Source organism: Vigna unguiculata, chromosome 11 (assembly GCF_037176805.1).
Source record: "Vigna unguiculata cultivar grain cowpea cultivar isolate G323 ecotype 2 chromosome 11, ASM3717680v1, whole genome shotgun sequence".
Lineage (NCBI taxonomy): Eukaryota > Viridiplantae > Streptophyta > Magnoliopsida > Fabales > Fabaceae > Vigna > Vigna unguiculata.
In genome coordinates, this window is record NC_140802.1 from 39,122,015 (window position 1) to 39,140,663 (window position 18,649).

General features: G+C 30.0%; 2 protein-coding genes across 12 annotated transcripts; one reads left to right on the forward strand and one right to left on the reverse strand.

Annotated features, from left to right (window-relative positions):
• The first annotated feature begins 5,744 nt into the window (after window positions 1-5,744).
• Window positions 5,745-6,822, forward strand: LOC114169159 (uncharacterized). The gene has a single exon (XM_028054198.2). It carries the CDS (start codon window positions 6,019-6,021, stop codon window positions 6,598-6,600), a length of 582 nt encoding a protein of 193 aa, XP_027909999.2. The 5' UTR covers window positions 5,745-6,018; the 3' UTR covers window positions 6,601-6,822.
• A 3,843-nt stretch (window positions 6,823-10,665) lies between these two features.
• LOC114169437 (putative CCR4-associated factor 1 homolog 9) lies at window positions 10,666-13,235 on the reverse strand. 11 transcript variants are annotated; one of them, XR_003600935.2, is made up of 4 exons: window positions 12,296-13,235; window positions 11,957-11,979; window positions 11,767-11,849; window positions 10,666-11,058 (listed from the first exon to the last, which is right to left on the reverse strand). XR_003600935.2 is itself a non-coding variant. In XM_028054582.2 (3 exons), exons 1-2 carry the CDS (start codon window positions 13,101-13,103, stop codon window positions 11,963-11,965), a joined length of 825 nt encoding a protein of 274 aa, XP_027910383.1. In that variant the 5' UTR covers window positions 13,104-13,235; the 3' UTR covers window positions 10,666-11,849; window positions 11,957-11,962. The 11 variants fall into 11 exon arrangements, 3 of the variants coding, with proteins under 3 accessions (XP_027910383.1, XP_027910385.1, XP_085525181.1); XR_014986544.1 differs by having other exon boundaries at window positions 10,666-11,629; XR_003600936.2 differs by having other exon boundaries at window positions 11,957-11,994.
• Between the last annotated feature and the right edge of the window lie 5,414 nt (window positions 13,236-18,649).

The window sequence follows — 18,649 nt, forward strand, 5'->3', positions numbered from 1 at the left end:
AGTTAGAAGAAGACCAAATAGAAAAGAAAAAAAGTTGAAAGGACTATAATAATACTTTTTGGCATAGTTTTATGGTTAGATATACGAATGCACTGCCTTAACATTTTGAAATTAGAAACATCGATTGGTTTGACTTTCAATAATCATAATTTTTTATCTTGTTATAACAAAAGGATCATGCTATTTTGACATTCAATTTTTTTTTTTTTACATTCATTTTATACTTACTATTTTACTATTTTTTTTAATGACTACTTACTTTTAAAAGTGGGTTATCAAATGACACTCATGGTGTCAAAGAAGCATTTCTCTATAACAAAATAAAAGTTCTTTCTCTCTCTATATATAGAGAGAGAATGATAAAGAAGATAAAATAATAATCAATTAGGAATGTTAATAAAAATAGATTGTCAAAATTAATAAATATTTTTATGAAGTTAATAAAAAATATCAATGTTTTTATGATTTTAAAGATTAAAAATAAGTTTTATGTTGGTTTGTGGTAATATTCATCTATCGTGAAATTTACAAGTCATGGTCATGGATGATTTTGCAAGGTTTCTACAAGAAAGGAAATATCAAAGTTAGAATGGGAAAATTGCACCAATATTTATTTCCTTTGGAATATGTAGAAATCTAGTCAGAACCTACGTTACTAATGCTAATGTCATCAGTATTATTCTATGATTATGTCTTCCAGGATAATAACAAGCCCAGACAAGTGGTTCCAAACAATTATATTAGGGTAAAATAATAACTTAAACTACAAAGCATATTTTTCTTCACTTTATCAAGACTCTCTAAAGTGGTGGATTGTTCTTGAAAGAAACATCACAAATTATAAATACTGATATAGAGATATTGTAAACAAAATTAGTTCAATATCTTTTTCATATCATTTTTTTTATCAAAATGAGATAATTAATTAAAATTTAGGAGTGAAAAAAATGGATTGGGTCGGATTGACCCGTCACTGAAAAATTGGCTAGAAATTACAATCCATCGGTGGGTCGCGTGCTAACTTACCACTTTTTTTATTTTTTTTTTAATTTTAATTTTTTATTTATAAAATTTGTTTATATTTAGAGCATATTAACTATAAATATTTTTTAAGTTTTTAATCGATCAATTAATATCCTTAGTTGGAAACATTAAAATAATTAGTATATTTACATGTTAAATTATTCTATTATAACTAATAATTTGAACTTAATTTGTAAGTGTTAACTGTCTAAATTATAATAATATTGCATATTTACATTTATAAAAAAATATAATATAAAAATTTAATTCTTTTAATTATTTTTAATTTTTAAAAATAAATAAAAATGGGTCAACAAGTTTGGGACGGACTGACTTGTCTTTGACCAGCCAATTTGATGGGTTAGAAAGATCAAACCAAAACAGGCTAACGGGTTGAAAATTCCAACCCAACCAGTCTTTTTTTTTGGCGGACTGGCAGGCCGACGGACCGGCTTAGCGGGCTAGACCCGCTTTGACCAGACCCACTTTGACACCTTTATTAAAATCCCTTATGTGTTATGAAATTTGAATTGCAAATTGTGTTTGCTATACTATACTAAATGAAAAGCTTAACATTAAAGATAAAGTTGGTGACATAATTGAGATAGAGCTTTGCTTTCTAAGCTCCTTGAACTAATGCTACATCATGTTTAAAAATTGATCTTCCAACAAGCACAATACGCTCCTTGCATGACCAAATTAATTAATTTATTGACCCACCAATTCAATTTTGAGATTTAGAGTGGTAAATCTTCCATATGCATGCACATCATATATAGGTGTTATGGAATGATTTGAGCCCTAATAGCATAATCAATGAACAAGATGTTCATGCATCTAATAAAGAAAATAAGAAGTTAGTGAGACTTTAATGTCAAAACTCAAAGCTAGTTATGGATAAGACGGCAAGACTTATTATTTTGCCGTTAAAAAAGAGAGCAAAGGATGGAAGAAGGGCCACATGTAAACTTATCGATGACTAATGGTTTATATATTATAGATGTTGACCAACAAATAATCATCTTCTAAATTTTATACCAAACTTGATTTTTTTAAGCAATAGAAAAATAAGATTTCTGAATTTGCCTTTGAAAGTGTAAGAGAATTTTATGTTGATTTTTACATGTCAATAAATTTAAAATGAAGTTCTAAAAGTTTTTTTTTTCTCTTTTAAGATAGACTCTACAAGTCATCATTAAAAATATAACTTAATTATTAAATAAAATTTAAAATTTACATAAAAATATTACTTTATATTTTAATAATAATACAAAAATAATATGTTGATACAACTATTTTGAAACACTTTTAGTTTATTGAAATATATAAACTCTTTTGAAGCCATCATGTACTTTGAAAAAAAATTCTTCGGTAAAACTTTACTTACGAGTCTTATCAATGAATTTTAAAATTTTTATTGCTGACAAATATTTTTTTTAAATGAATTTTATTAATAGATTAACATTTTTATTATCGATTAATATTTTTTTCAGTAATAATTTTTTTAATAAGTTCTATCGATAAAATCGACATCAAGTTTTCGTTTTAGATGATTTGTGATAAAATTTATTGATAAATCTGTTTTTAACTTTTCTTAAAATTCGTTGATAATTGAAATTTTTTAATATTTATTTAAATTCACCAATAATTTAATTGTTCTAAAATTCTTTGTTAAAATTTGTTGATAATTAAATCTTTTAAAAAATCACTAACAATTTAATTTTTCAAAATTCACTGATAATTAAATTTTTTTAAAATGTGTGTGTAATTTTTTTAAAATATATTGTTAAATTCTATTATATAATGGGTGTCAAAATTTTCACAACATTTGACGAAATATGTGTTACAAAATAATTAGAGACGAATGATAAGAATAAAGAGAAAGAGTAAAATAAAAAATCGTGGCAAAGACAACCACAACAATGTAGGAGGTGACAATGACGAAGGTTGTGTTAGAGGTGGAAGATAAAAAAAAATTACAGAATTTATTAAGAGATTGTGGTTATCAATAATTCTTGATGATTTTATTCTATTCATAATAAAATATTTATAAGTAAAATTTATTAACAATTTTTTAACCATCACTTGTTCAACAATAATTTTGATTTATCGATGAAATATTATCGACAAAATTTACCTATTAATAATTATGCTTTTTTTAGTATATTTTATTTTAGTTTTAAAGGTTAATAGCTGTAAAAACTTCATTTCTCACTTTTTTTTTTATATTTTTGTTTTTCTGCATATAAGAAAAACTCTTTGGGTACTAATCATTTGGTTGAGAAAAAACTTCATACTATCAAAGTTTTGACTATGTAAATTGGTTCACTACAATAAATATTAAGTATTTTTTATTAATTTTTTTAAAATTAATTCTATATTAACATTAATTAATCTTTTTATATAAACACATGACAATTATGAAAAGCTAAATAAGTATTCTATTACTTTAACTATAGAAGACATCCAAAAATAAATTATCAATATTTCAAAAATATTATTTTTTATTATACGAAAAATGAAATATTATTATACTAAACTGATTATTTATCCATTACAATATACCGTAGACTAAATGGACTAATTTTCAATCACACAATAGCATTAGTCTATCCAAGTCCATCATATATAACCTTGATAGTATGCTTCTTTTTCTTTATTTACAATACAATATATAATTAATTCTAAATGTTTACTTTTAACTGTTTTATCTATAGGAAATCCTCACTTTATTTAGAAACTCAAAATTTAAAACGTAAAAGTTGTTAATAATTTAAAATTTAAAATGTTTTATTTTTTTTACTCAACTTTCAGTGAAAATTGAAATTAGTCTATTTACAAAACTTTGAATCAATTTAGTTCATCATATTTAAGAATGAATTTCTCAACAAATTTTAGTCATTTTAATTAAATTTTATTAAGTTTATTTAACATTTTAAACGCGTTTCTTAGCAAATACTGAAATAAACATGTGTCAAATAGTGTAAATAACTCAAATATTATCATGAAACATGTTTTAAACATCAAACAAATTTAACAAAATTTGATTAAAAAAATTAAATTTATACATTTCTAAAATTGAAAGACTAAATTGAATCAAAATTTCGAAGAAAAATTAATTCAAAATTTTACTAAAAGTTAAATGGCAAAAATATATTTTTTCTCGTATATGTAAGATGGGCTGAGCATAGTAGCTTATGCGGGTTAGTCGTCCTTTACTTATTTTTAATAAACTAAATGAAAGACACACTATTTTAATTTTGGGGGAAAATTTATGGTTCAGCACTTCTAAAACAATTACAACAACTTGATAATTATCATAATAGTATATTTTGATATTTAAAATTACAAAATAAAAGAAGTTTAATTAAAATATTAATTTTTAATATGGCGATTTGGATGTATTTAACATTTAAAGTATCACCGCTCTATTTGTAAACATGGTTATACCATACATCGTTTATTATTTACTCAGTGCTTTACCCTTTTTTTTTTTAAATGGCTATAACTAAACAGACTAAATTCATTGCTAATATTTTCAATATTTTTAGTTTGAAGATTATCAAAAATAGAATTTTATTTATGTTATAATTGAATGCAAATACAAATATCAAATTACATGTTAGTGATAACATAAAAAGAATTATTCGAAACAATAAATTAAGGGGGAAAATATAAACTATTTTTAGAGACCTTTTTTTTGTAGTTTTTAAAGTTTATTGAAATGTAGTGATTTTTTTAAACTATTCCATTTTAATTCCTAAATGTCAATACTTTAAAAGGAATAATTTATCTCTTTCTCCTTATATTTTTGTTTATTTTTCATGAAAAAAAAAACTTAATTTAGGTGTTAATGATTTAGTTGAGAAAAGACTTTGGAGTACTAAGCATAGTTATCTCATTTATTACTTAGGGATTGTATTTTACTTTTTCACAAAAGTTACAGCTAAACAAATTAAACTCATTGCTAATACTTTTAGCAAGGAATCTAGCTTGAAGATTAATTTGTCTAAATCCAGGGCTATGTTCTCTTTTAATGTCCCTTTGAGAAAGAAGAAAATGTTGCCTTGCTACATCTAGTTTTCTATATAAAATGTTATTTTTACTTATTTTCCAAAACTAACATAGAAAAACACAGTCTATTCAATGTAATATATATTTATCAATTAATTCATCAATATATTATTCCAATAACTCACTTTTCATTTTTCTTTACATGCTTGTATCTGGTTGAAGCTATTTAAGTTGGTTATTAGTAACTTATTTTCTATTTTAACAAACAATTAGCTTAATTTTATGCTCCACAGTATCAGACAAGACAAAAAGACAAAGCTTGAGCGGCAAAAAAACAGAGAAGAAAACATATTGGAAGAAACCTGTTTTGTTTCCTTAGAAGACAACTTTATTAACAAAAGAGTGTTCCTTTTTAGTATAAAGTAATTTTCCTATTTTTATTACGCAACAAGTTTATTGTAAATTCAACAACGCAAGGACGGCACCATTACCATTTCAAAATCTAGAGTTCTCTGTTCTGTTATTATTGAATCATCAAAGTGTAGCCATTGTTGAAAATATTTAACAACTTTCTCCCTCAAGATTCATCAAATGATTAAGCTCCTATAATTCTCCTACGTCAAGTCAAAATACCTTCATAAACACCTTCTTTAAACTCCACCCCCATTTTTTCACCAAACATTTCAGAAAGAGACTCACACACACTTGCAACCCCACCTTCCTCTCCAAGGACACTAATTTAATTCACCACTTTATCTACTTTGTACCTCACTTTTCTAACTCTCAGCACAAAGTTAGTTTGAAAAGGAATCCTACCAACACCCCATTTACCTTGGACTATCCAACTTAACTTACTTCCTCTTTTGTCCATTCTCATACCTCAAACTAAGCAAAAACAGAGTCCTCTGTTACACTCTGTTTTCTTTTCTCCCTCTATATATTCTACCCCTCTTTCTTTACGTTAACCAACTTTCCAGGTTCATGTCTTCCACAAAGAAAAGCCTTCTCAGAACCGTGTTCACAGCAAACGGAAGCTGTGGTTGTAGCAAATCAAAAGCCTCTGAAGTGCATGAACCGACTCCCAAACCCAAAATCTCTCATAACACTCATCAAAAGCCAAACAACCTTAGCAGCAAGGCCTCTTCCACCACTTCAATGGAACACGTAGATGAAGAAGAGTTCACCTCCACCACAGTATCCGAATCCGAGACTCTTCATGATCCCAACAACATCAACAACAACGACAACGTTGGACTCAAACGAAGCCCTCTTGTGGACAGTGTGGCCATCGAGAAGGACTCTTCCAACCCGTATCATGATTTCCGACACTCCATGCTCCAAATGATCTTTGAGAAAGAGATCGAGTCAGAGGACGATCTTCAAGATCTTCTGCAGTGCTTTCTTCACCTGAATGCACCATGTCACCACCACGTCATCGTCAAAGCCTTCAACGCCATCTGCGAAGAAGCTTTTCCTCGCAACGTTCGCACCACTCCGGCTGCGTCTGAACCTTCTCCCTCTCGCCGGAGCCCTCGCCGGAGCCCCCTTCAAAAGAGCAAGTGATCATGACCACACCGGAGTGAGAAAGAGTAAATCTAGATGACAGATTAAAAGTTATTTAATGATTATTGGATTCAAAACCAGAACTGTTTCCGAAAGTTACTCTCGTGAAAACTTTCCACTTTGTATCCAATAGACTTCATAGTTCTTAAGAAAGTTACATGATTTGTGATTTTATCGCAACCTTTTATGATTTGATTTAACGAGGATGATATATTTGTGTCCCTTGTTCATGATTATGTTGACGTTGTATTGTTTTTTCATTGGTGGTGTCTATGGAGGTTGTTTGTGATTGCATGAACACTCCATGGCAATGGAAGCTTACGCTAGATAGGCCTCACATGTGTCTAGGCCATGTGCAGGCATTGAATTCACACGTGGGATGAAGATGCATGTAAACATCATGGTTTTAATTTGGCTCCTTCTTCGTTCTTTAGTAAGTAATGCACGAAATTAGTATGTGGGGTTCAAGTTGGGGACTTGGTTGATGAGTATAAAAAGCCGGAGGAGCTTCAGAATCGCAGGTCGTTGTATCACTTTTAAAAGAGATATTTTCTTTGTGTGTGCTACTTTTTAAATATGAAATGATCATTAATATATATATATATATATATATATATATATATAAATATATTTAATTAAAGAAATTAAAGTATGGATTCAAAAGTTTCACGTTTGGGATGGAGATGACCAAAATAAACGATATATAAAGAGAAATAAGTATGAATTTATTAGATTAAAGTTTTGGATTACTTGTGAATGTAATTCCATATTAGTGAAATAGAAAAAGTTAAACATCTTAAAATTTTGCGTCTTAATTTTGATTTAAAACTAGTATTTTATGTGAGTTAGATTCAGATTATTACTGATGTTCTGATTCGATCTAAGTTCGTCTAATAGGATCGATAGGAATAACTATTTGTATTCTCAAGGTATTATTCATTTTGAAATATGAAACTCCGTCACATTTTTGTCTTTAAAATGTACTGCGGAGGATGGAAGGAGGAAAAACTTGACTTCTAAACAATGTGAAATTGATTGAATATATCAGAACAATTGATATTTTTTTCTTAAAAGGATCTATTAAGAATATTAAAGTCAATTATTCATCTTAATAATCGATATAGATAAATATAATATAAATAAATCGTTAGTCTTCTTCACAAATTTTTCATGGAAATGTATCTGAAATTATGTTTAGAAGTAAAATTTTTGAAAATTCAAATGAAAAAGTTGAGTGAGTCTCGTTAATATTATATCTTTTTCCAAAGATACCATCATATTCGATTCACTTCTCTCAAATTAGATAGTTAGGTCTTTTTATCTTTAACAATAAAACTTGATTAATATATTATAATTGTGGTAGTTATTTGTGAAAAGTAATCAATAGTTGGTTAAGGTATCTAATCAAATAGGGTAAGAGAATGATAGTTTAAAAGGGAAGGTGTTAATTCTAATTTCGTAGCTGCAACTACAAATGGCCAAACTTAACTAACACTGTACCTTTAATTTGATCTTTTGAGTGAAGAAAGCATTATTAGCAGATGGGTTGATTCGATTAGGACAACATTTCTCATCCAACAACAACGCTCATCATATTAATTAATTAACCGCAGCTTCCTGTTCTCCTTCTGAAACTTGGATTCTGAAATCTCATGAATATCAAATTTTATATATAATTAGTCTTCACTAGTTTTTATATGGAGACAAATTGAATTACTAATTTTCACACTTTGAAATTTTTATGTGTCTGTTTCTGAAAATGGATTTGGAAGAGTAAACTTGAGTGTTTGTAAGAAAAAAAAGAAAGAAAGAAATAAATAAATGTGAGATTATTTGAATTAAAAAATGATGAAAAATAAAAGAATTTGAAACAAAAGTTTATGAAAGTTTAAGAATTAATGATAAATGTAATAGATTTAAAAAATATTTTAATGATAAAAATAAAAAATTATCATTTTACCTTGATTATAAAAATATTACTATTATAGTTATTATTATAAAAATAATAATAATAATTGTAATAATGATTAGTATTATTATTATTTCTGAAATATAACATAGGTGTTTTTTTTTTCAGCGTAGCATAAGGACTTGAAAGAAGGGAGAAACATAAAAAACGAGGACACGAGAGTAATTTTATATGGTGATCTGACTTTCTCATCATTTCTTTTCATATATGCTAGGAGTTTAAACTTATCACCTTTCCCTTTTCTACGCGTACAATCCTTCCAAATTTATGAAGACAAACAAGAATGACATTTGATTTTTTGTTTGTAAATAGTTCGAAACAAACAAAAGCTAAGAGTAGCATGATAAATTACACTATAAAACAATTTTGTTGGAACGTATATATATATATATATATATATATATATATATATATATATATATTAGTCTTCTAAAAGTTTTTATGTGGGTTTATTTGATTACTAAGAGTAATTATCAGTTTTGATATTAGTAACTAATCTTTTAAGCTACGAAGACATGACACAAATAAAATATGAGTTGAAAGAGATTGATATAACATTTAAGTCAATTTTAATTTAACATGTTTATGAATCTACTTTACAACACATTTTTCTATCTGATCAAACGTGAAACTTAGAATACTTGAATTTCTATTTGTTAAAAAAGGAGTTCAATATATTAGTGGAAGAAGTTTTAAGTCAAAGAAAAATTATAAAAATACGAATTTGTTTTTTTGTTTTCTAACAAAGAAAATGAGTTTTTTTTTTCTCCTATTTTATCCGTAATTTAAAAAGTCAAAAAATTAAAGTGAAAAATACTTCTTATGAACTAACCATTTAGTTACAAATTATACGATAATATTTTTTAATATTATTTTTGTATTTGTTTTGACCATCACAATTTTAATCCGATTTTGATATGATTTCATCTTAAAAAAAAGGTATTTTAATAAGTTGGAAAAAGAATCTAAATATAAATTATTATTATTTTTAATCTCTACTTGTATATTCTTGTTCTAGTAAAATTAAAATATATCTTGTAAAATCTCATAAACAGTTTTAAGGGTCTACAAACTTCGTTTAAAAAATAACTCGTGTTCTAGTCACTAACAAAAAAATGAGAAGTCCCCCTATAAATGACACTTCGAAGTATCAAATATTCAATGTCAAAGAAAATATAATTATGCATTTCGTAAAATGTGCATGTGCCTTTTATCATGAGTCTTATCTGATTATACTTTAATTTAGTTGACCTAATTACCTATTAATTAAATTGAATAAATTAATCTTGGATTTACTTTCTTTGGATGGTAATTATACTACTTGGCTTATTAGCATGATCTGAACATACATCATCCTATAGGGTCGACATATATTTAGTCGGACCGTATACGTTAAGAAGTGTCTTAACCGTGTAATCCCACTTCCACCCAAATCGAATACTCTGGAGGATATTATATCTGTGTCCAACCCAACATCCTACAACCTTAACATGTTTATATATTGAAGACATAGAGATAGCGGGCCATGTATGTCTGAATGTTGACTTCTCGACTTATGTTACTCAGCTCATTATGTTCAGCTTATGGTGGTTTTTACAAATAAAATTTAATTTTTGTTTTGGCCGTATCACCTTACGGTACAGTAATATAAAACTTTTTGAATATAAAGCACTGGAATGACCTAAACTTCTTGTTTAAAATGTCAACAACCTAACGACAAATCTCTTGTTCTAAAATATCATTCTGGAAGGCCAATAGCGGTGACTGATTCAATGAGGTGTTTGTTTATGGTTGGGTAACCTTGACCTTCATATCATCATTACCTGGTTTGAATGTTCAAACATGCCACAGGGATTAAGAAGCACGTGAAACTTGGACATGTTTAATAATATATTCAGGAATATCTACTTCACTAAAATAAGGTTAAATTATGTCTGGCCGCCACCAAATAAATATTATATCTACCATCCACGTTTACTCTTTGTTTTTTTGTTATTCAGATTCCGAGGTCCAAACATTCCACACATTGCTTGATTGATGCCTTTAAGTAATTTGATTTAATTAAAAATTGATTTTCAATATTAAAAAAAACTGAATTATATAAAATGATTTGGAATAACTTGATTGAACCTTGTAGCCAAATTGTCAACCTTTGTATGTGAAAGTACACGAGAACAAGAGACGACGCGAATTTCCAGTGTATAGGTGTGAAACAGGGCAAAAAAAATATACAGACACCTAACCAATTTGACCACAAACTCGTGATGATCTGAATAGAAACTATGATTCATTTCCCCTGTCATGAACATCAAGTATAAGCATCAAAAGCGAATAACAAATGGAAGAACAATACCTCTTCGCACCATTCCTTAAGCATATATCTTTTACTCCTTCAATCCAATTACGCAATTAAAGAGAAAATGTCTTCAGAATGACACCGAAAACCAGACTAATCAGCGACTAATTTTTCGAACATCTGCAACAAATATCTGCAGCAAAATATGAAAGAAGATCCAAGAAACCATTATGTGGATATCAGAAAAGGAAGCAAAACTGATAGTACTAAATTTAGAAAATAAAATCCAGTTAAAAATAAACCAAAGTTACAAGTTGCAAAATTCAAGGAAGTAAGTGGTCAAACAACACAAGCATTAAACAAAAACATACATATTATGGCAACTTGTCTCGTATCTGAGTCCATGAAACTAGGAATTCTTTAAAGAAACCTTAAAAGTAACTTCAGAGCCCCTCTTACAATCAGCAGATTCTTTGACTCATAAACATAATTTTCCTTAAGATCATAGAACAATCACAAGCATATTTGCTCAGTGCCACAACCATTTGAAATGAGGGGATAATCCTATACAGAGAACATATCTTGAAAATAATAAACTTTTTTAATCTAATTTAACTTAACCAAAAGCTAAATATCATACCAGTTTGAAAAATCGACATACAACTTTAAAAACAAATTATGAGTCTGAGAAATGGCATGTCGGTAGAATTGTTTGTTTGTAAGAACTATATCCAGAATTAAATCCAAAATAATCAAATGGGTATCTGCAAAGTGAATGGAGTTTACCACTATCATTCTACATTGAGAATATTTAACTGTTTACAATTTATCAAAGTAATGAGACGAATTGCATTAAAAATGTAAGGACTTATAAACAAAAAACACAGCACAATCTACTTACAGCCACAGGCACCCTTGGATTCTGCGAAATCTACTAAGCAACACCAACTCACAATTATATCTCTGGCAATAGCCAACAGTAGGCTGAAACCAATGAAACAAGTACAAACAATTTCCATTAGCAGCATCAGCAGCAGAGTTTTCTTCCATTTATGTTCTCAGACATCCTAAAAAGTTGAACATAAACTCACTTTCAATCACAAGGCTTCTGTTCCTGCACATGATCATGCTGATAAATGAAAATCAACCCCTTGAGAATAATAATATTCACCACTTTGCGTAACACTGTAATTTACTTCATTGTCAAGTTTTCATTGATTGGCAACTTCCCACATGCCATTATGCCATTTACAATACCTTGCTTAACACTGTAATATGCTTAATAGTCAAGTTTTAATTTGCATTCAAGCAGCAAGTTAGATCATCATCATCAACAACAAATCAATAAATAATCAATCAATTGAATCTTTATTATTTATGTTTATAATATTTTTTTAATTAACAAAGAACTTCTAATCCAAACAACACACCAGCATGTTTTTGGTGTTCATCCTTGACAAAATAAAGATCCACAATCTTCTGGAACGCGTGCCAGGTCAGTAAGCTGTCTGACCCAGCCTGGTGGCACTTCCCTACGGCGCGGTCCACGTTGAGCGTCCGTGCAACCCGATCCAAACCACCGTAGAGTGTATCACAGAACCTCATCATGTGCTTCACATCATAAACGTTATCTCCAAAGAACACCTTCACAACATTTAAAAATTCCTCCAACCGGGTCGGTAAATCCTGTCGGGTAAGGATCTTAACCAAATACCCGAAATCGTAAGCGCTGTGGAAGGTGACCCAGCTCACCGCATCATTGCACACGAGTCCTGAAGACATCATCAGCTCTGCAAAGCGTGTGGAATCTACACCGTTGGTGGCGTTGCGCTCAAAGTCAATCCCCTGGCGGCGGAGGAGCGCGATGGAGTCCGGCGCGTAGGCATCACGCGCCACATCAAAGTCACAGAAGTTAAACTCCCAGATGAAGCGATTCCTGTCGTCGCCGGGAAGGTTTCCAGCAGAGTCAGAGAGCGTGAGACCGACCTGGATCAGGTTGAGCGAATCAACGTTGGACTTGAGGAGGCGGTAGTGGTCAGCAGGGCGGCGCGTGCGGTGGTTGTAGGGTTTGGTAGGGTCCACATGCGGCCGGAAAATCACTCCAGGAAACTCAGTATCCATGGAGATGAAAGGGTAGCGATCGATCAGCTCCCGGATGAGTTCGAATTCAGATTCTATATTCGATGCCCATACTTCACGGATCACAATTGGATTGGGGTCTTCACTGAACACACCCATAATTCAAGATTTGAGCTTTGAGAATCACTAGCTTTGGAAGTGGGTTTTGAATTTTGTTTTGGTTAAGGGTTTGTAGAAGCGAGTGTGAAGAGTGAGGTTTTATACGAAGATGGGAGAATGGTGTGAAGATGTTGCGTGGAAAGTGGTTTTTGGATTAAATAAAGAAAGGTGTGTGTAAGTTGAGTGTAAGAATGCGTGAATGTGGCAGAAAAGCGTCAAGGTTCAACGCGTGAGAAACCTTGACCGAACAAGGTAACGGATGCTGAGTCAATGCCAGACTCGGTCAGATTAGGCACCTCTTTTCATTATTATTTTCTTCCATTTTCTGTTTGGATTACAGCTAAAAGTCATCATCATCAAACCAATACAAAAAAACTGATGCTTTGTATAATGTAAACACAAATTTCAGCATTTTTTTGGTGTGTTAAAAATGTTCTTTACATCTTCACTGTCAAGTTTAACAGATCCCTCTTTTTGTTTAGTTTATCATTTTTATTCCTCTTAATAAATATATTTGTATAGATAATAAATGAATAATTAAATATTGACTACTTTAGAAAGTTGAATGAAGTGGATTTTATTTTATATACAGTACTCAGATTTTATTTTTTTCATGTGTATCACTTTCACTAAAATCCAAAAGTTTGCATCTTCCTAGGCTACAGAGATGGTGGCGTTTAGAAACGTGTGATTATGATTAATATTTACTCGATCGATATTAAAAAAGACAAATATCAGGATAAGGCTTTTCAGAATACTTTTAAAAATATGAGACAGTAAATGAATGAATATGATAATGTGTTGTTGCTATCAATCTGAGAGAGAGAAACAGAACCATACCCATGGGTTTTCCCTTGCGCATGCAATTATTGATGAGAGAGGAACCACCATTTTTTTTTCTATGGGCGGATCAATCCTCTGGTTTTATATACATGTCTTCCTGTGTAGTTTCTCTCAAGTTGTTTGAAGCTAGTTTCTATGATCAATTAAATACATTCCAAAAAAAGAAAAATATCTGGTAAACTTCTTTTAATTTATGTTAAAGGTAATTCTCTTAAGTAATGTATTATTGTTCTTATTTTACTTGAAATGGAATCTTTTATGCCACATTACTTTTTAAATAGTTTATATTAAATTTAGTACAAATTTTATGTGATTCCTTTCAATAGTCTCTAAATTGTTTATAAGACACATATTTGTTAATTTTTTAATATTTTTATTTTTTGTTTATTTTCATCATGTAGAATACTATTTCGATAAATTTTATCTAATTATTTTTTATTTTCTAATTCATTACAATCATACTTTAATTTTTTTCACTATAATTGTATAAATAATTTTTATTTACTACAATATAAAAATTTAATGTAATTTCCATGAATATTTTTTTATCACCATCCCACATATATTGGAGTTTAAAAGATACAATATCTATCTTAAAATTTTATTATTATGTTTATTATTTGTTCTTTGCGTCATTTTGATCAAGTGATGTATTATAATTTTTATGACTGTATAAAAAAGAGATTCATTATAATTTAAAAAATTGACGTAAACAAAAATTTAAAATATATTTTAATTTGAATATTTGTTTTCCTTTTATATTTTTAAAAAAATATTTTTAAATTTTATCAACTAGGTTTCATTAATGTTTGCAAATTTAACAAATGCTTTGTGTAAGACCCTAGAAAATGACATTTAAAAAGTGATAGTGGTTTAAAAATAGTGAGACTCGATTATTTTAATATTAAAAGGTTTTAGTATAAATGGAATCGTTATAAACGAGTTTCATTATTTTAAAACACACACTCTCTCTAGAAACTACTTTTCTAGAGTTCTTTAACTTCTCTCTAGAGGTTCTATCTCTCTGGTTGTTTGATTGAAGAACTGAGACCGTATGATTAATCCTTTCAGCGAGCTCTTCAAATTGGACCGATCAGTTTCTCCGTTCGTGTAAGTTGAGTTTTCGCTCTCTTTTTAGTCTTTTCTGTTTTCTGTTGCATGCGAGCTCTCTTCCGCTTGCATGTGACGTTTTAATCATCAGTATGAGTCTTTGCTGATCAGTGATCATAATGGTAGGTCCTAATCGTTCTTGTGATGTTTCTAAGTGTAGATAGAACATCTTGTGGAGTTAGATGCGTTTTGGTGTTATTTGAGCGGTTTGGGTCTGCATAGTCGCTTTGTCAGGTAAGAGAAGCTGATAATTGAATTTAATTAGAGGATACAATGAATGTAATTGTGTGTAATTAGAATTGATTGTTTGAAGTGTGATGGAATGTGAATTGTTTGATGTTTGGTATAAGTGAAATTGTGATTGCAATGTGTGAATTGAGGTTGAATTGGAAAATGAACACTTGAATCATGGCTCTAATTGGTATCATCTCACTTTGCTTGAAAACCATTTTGAAAACTAGACAACACTACCATGGAGGTGCCAATTTGGGTCATGAAATCAAGTGAAACATCTCCCAATGAAAACCAGAATCTGTGTTGTTTTCTGGTGTGAGGCTGAGCCTCAAAATTCAAGGCTGAGCCTTGAAAAATGCGAGAGGATCATCGCTGAGCGCCAGCCCAGCGGTGCCTAGCGTTGAAAATGTGAGAAGAATGAGGCTGAGCGCCAGCCGAGCGGTGCCCCAACGCTGGGACCCCTGCATGTCTGGAACAAAATTTTAATGCTAAGCCTGAGCATTGGAATATGAGGCTGAGCGCTGGATGCCAATTTCATGTGTTTGCTGTTTTGATGTGTTTCATTGCATTAACTGATTTGACATGGATTATTTTGACTGTCTTGGTATGCTTTGAGTGAGATTGGGTGAATATGGACTTGTTGTATGTGATTTATGGAGGAATTTCGCGGAGAAATTCTAAGTGTGGATGAGGTAGGGTATGCAAAGACATAATGACTCAGTTTTGGTTGGTATCCTGAAGCTCTAATAACCATTAAGGCTCATATAGGGTATAATGGGTTATGTCGTGAGGAGTAGCAAGAGGTCTTAGCCACTGGACTCGATCAAGTCTTTAGTGTGAAGGAGACTTACCTGGTGTGATGATTGGGTGATAACCCCTTGAGGCCAAACTCTGCAGAGTTTGGGAATCATACACGGTGCAAGCCACCAAGAGGTCCGATGTTAATTGCATATATCCGGATGATTGAGTCTAGAGTTGAATGACGTGTGAGTATTGGAATGTTCCTGTGTGAATTTGTAATAATTGATTGTTATTATGCTCTTACTCCAATGTAACCTTCTTTAAATCATTATTAACTTACCCTTGCTTTATGTGTTTCTGTCTCGTGTTGTATGTTTTCCTTTTGCGATGATCACCTTTTCGGTGGGAGTAGATGTGGTTGCAGTGTCAAGGGCACTTCTAGAGGATGAGGATCCATCGTTTTAGGTTGTGGAGGAGCTTTCTAGTGGGAGCTTTAGCAGGGGTCAGTTTAAGCATAGAGTTTACTAGTTTAGTTTAAGTGTATAATTGATATATTTTTATAGTCATATCTTTTGTGAGACTGTATTAATATATTGTGTACACTGGATTATCTGGTTTGGAACTATGATGAAACTCCCTATTTTTATTAGTTTCAAGCTACTAAAATTGGGATGTTACATTTTGGTTCTTATGAAATTTTATTTGGTATTCTAATCTAAAATGTAAACAATTATAATTTATTTCAAAGTATTTGATATTGAAGAAATAACCATCCTCCTAATATTAAATATTTGATAATATTATGTTTTCTTTACCGTATTTTTTATTATTTTATAAAAAATAATCAAAATTAATATTAAAGTAGTAAGAAAACGGGTACGGGTATGGACGAGATTATACCCGTTATCCGGTGGGGATGAGGATGGGACAAAAATTTGATACCCTTTGAGTTTGGGTGTGGGGATGGGGATGGAAATGAATTTTTTTTACAGGAATGGGTATAGGATAACGAAACCCCTCCATGTTTTTCATACTAATTCAAAAAATTTATAATGTTCTTCTGTTATGTTATTTTGCAATATTTTGTATCCATATATATATATATATATATATATATATATATATATATATATATATATATATATATATTTTCATACATCTTGTATTTTTTTGGGTGTATCTTATTAAGTCATTCCTAATTTTTTTTTCAATTAAATCACAATTTTTTTTATTTTGTTAACGATGTTTAAATTGTAATATAGTGTACAAATTGAACAGTTCATATGATGTGGCCCGTTTTAATATTACATGACATGTTTAATGTCTTGTGTGAGTTGGATTTTTTAGTTTTAGTTTGAATTAAAATTATAGTGTATAGGTCTTCTTCCTTGAACATAAATAATAGAATCAAAATTATTCTCCTATAATTAACCTTAATTACAAATAATTCTGATACTATCAAGAACAAAGCTCTTCTTCTCCTTCTTTAGTGTTAGGTGAGTTATCAATCTATTGGGTCCATTCTGATTTAATTAAAAATAAATAAAAGGAAGGTATTTTTCTTTATGGGTTTCTAGTCCATTATGCAATTTAAAATATGCAATCCTTACATCATATATGTATGTGAAGAGAGAAGATAAAGTGGGAGACAAAGACATAAGTTCTAAGAGTGCTTCTAGTGAGAAAAGAAAAGAAGTCAAGCCATCAGAGAGAGTGAAAAAGAAGAAAAGAGTAACCGATTTACCTATGTAAGTATGTGCAGAGAAACTATTTTGGAGAAAAGATTTTATTCCACATCTTATATATTAAGGTTCCCTGTGTATTTTTTTAAGTACCCATTGGAGTTTATTATCCACCTTTTTGGTGAAGGAAGTAGTGCTTTGTTGATCCTTAGAAGCTCCAAAAGAACTTATGATGTATCCAATAATTATTATTAGTGGAAGATTTTATTAGGCTAGGGGTCACATAGTGTTGGTGTTTGCCATATGATGGTCACATAGACTAGGGGTCACATAGATTTTATTAATGTACCCATGGAAGATTTTCCTTTATATTGAGTTTTTCCCATATTAAAAGTTGGTGTTTGCTTGTTCCTCTCTTATTTGTTTTATACATTTTATTATTTTGCATATTATTTATTTAGAAAAGATTTGATATGAGTTTTAATTCGGCTTGTTTATTTGATAATTTTGCTATCTTTCCAACAACCAGTATCAAAGCTTCGATAAGGAGCTTTCATTTGTATTTGTGCTCTGAAAATAGGATATAGTGATGGTGCAAGAACCATGACTAAATTGTTTTCTACAAATTATACAATATGAAAATCTCGCATGAAGGATTTGCTATTTTGCAAAGATATGTATGTTTAATATGGAAATCCTGGAAGATTTATTATTTTGTAAAGATCTACTGAGGAAAAAGTGTTAAACTAGCAAATATCTTGTTGTTACAGAATAGGTTGTGTTGCTCCTGTATTCCAATGGAAAAATTAGTTCAAATAGACAACAAGAGGAAAAACAATGAACATGATTTGATTCCAATAAAATCACTTGTTACATATTTGTTGGTCAATGTGGTTGCAAATGTAACTTTTGAATCTTACATGAATCATTACAACA

Excerpts from the sequence above, each read along its gene's own strand:
- LOC114169159 (XM_028054198.2), top strand. The coding sequence starts at position 6,019 with ATGTCTTCCACAAAGAAAAGCCTTCTCAGAACCGTGTTCACAGCAAAC.
- LOC114169437 (XM_085669055.1), bottom strand. The coding sequence starts at position 13,103 with ATGGGTGTGTTCAGTGAAGACCCCAATCCAATTGTGATCCGTGAAGTA.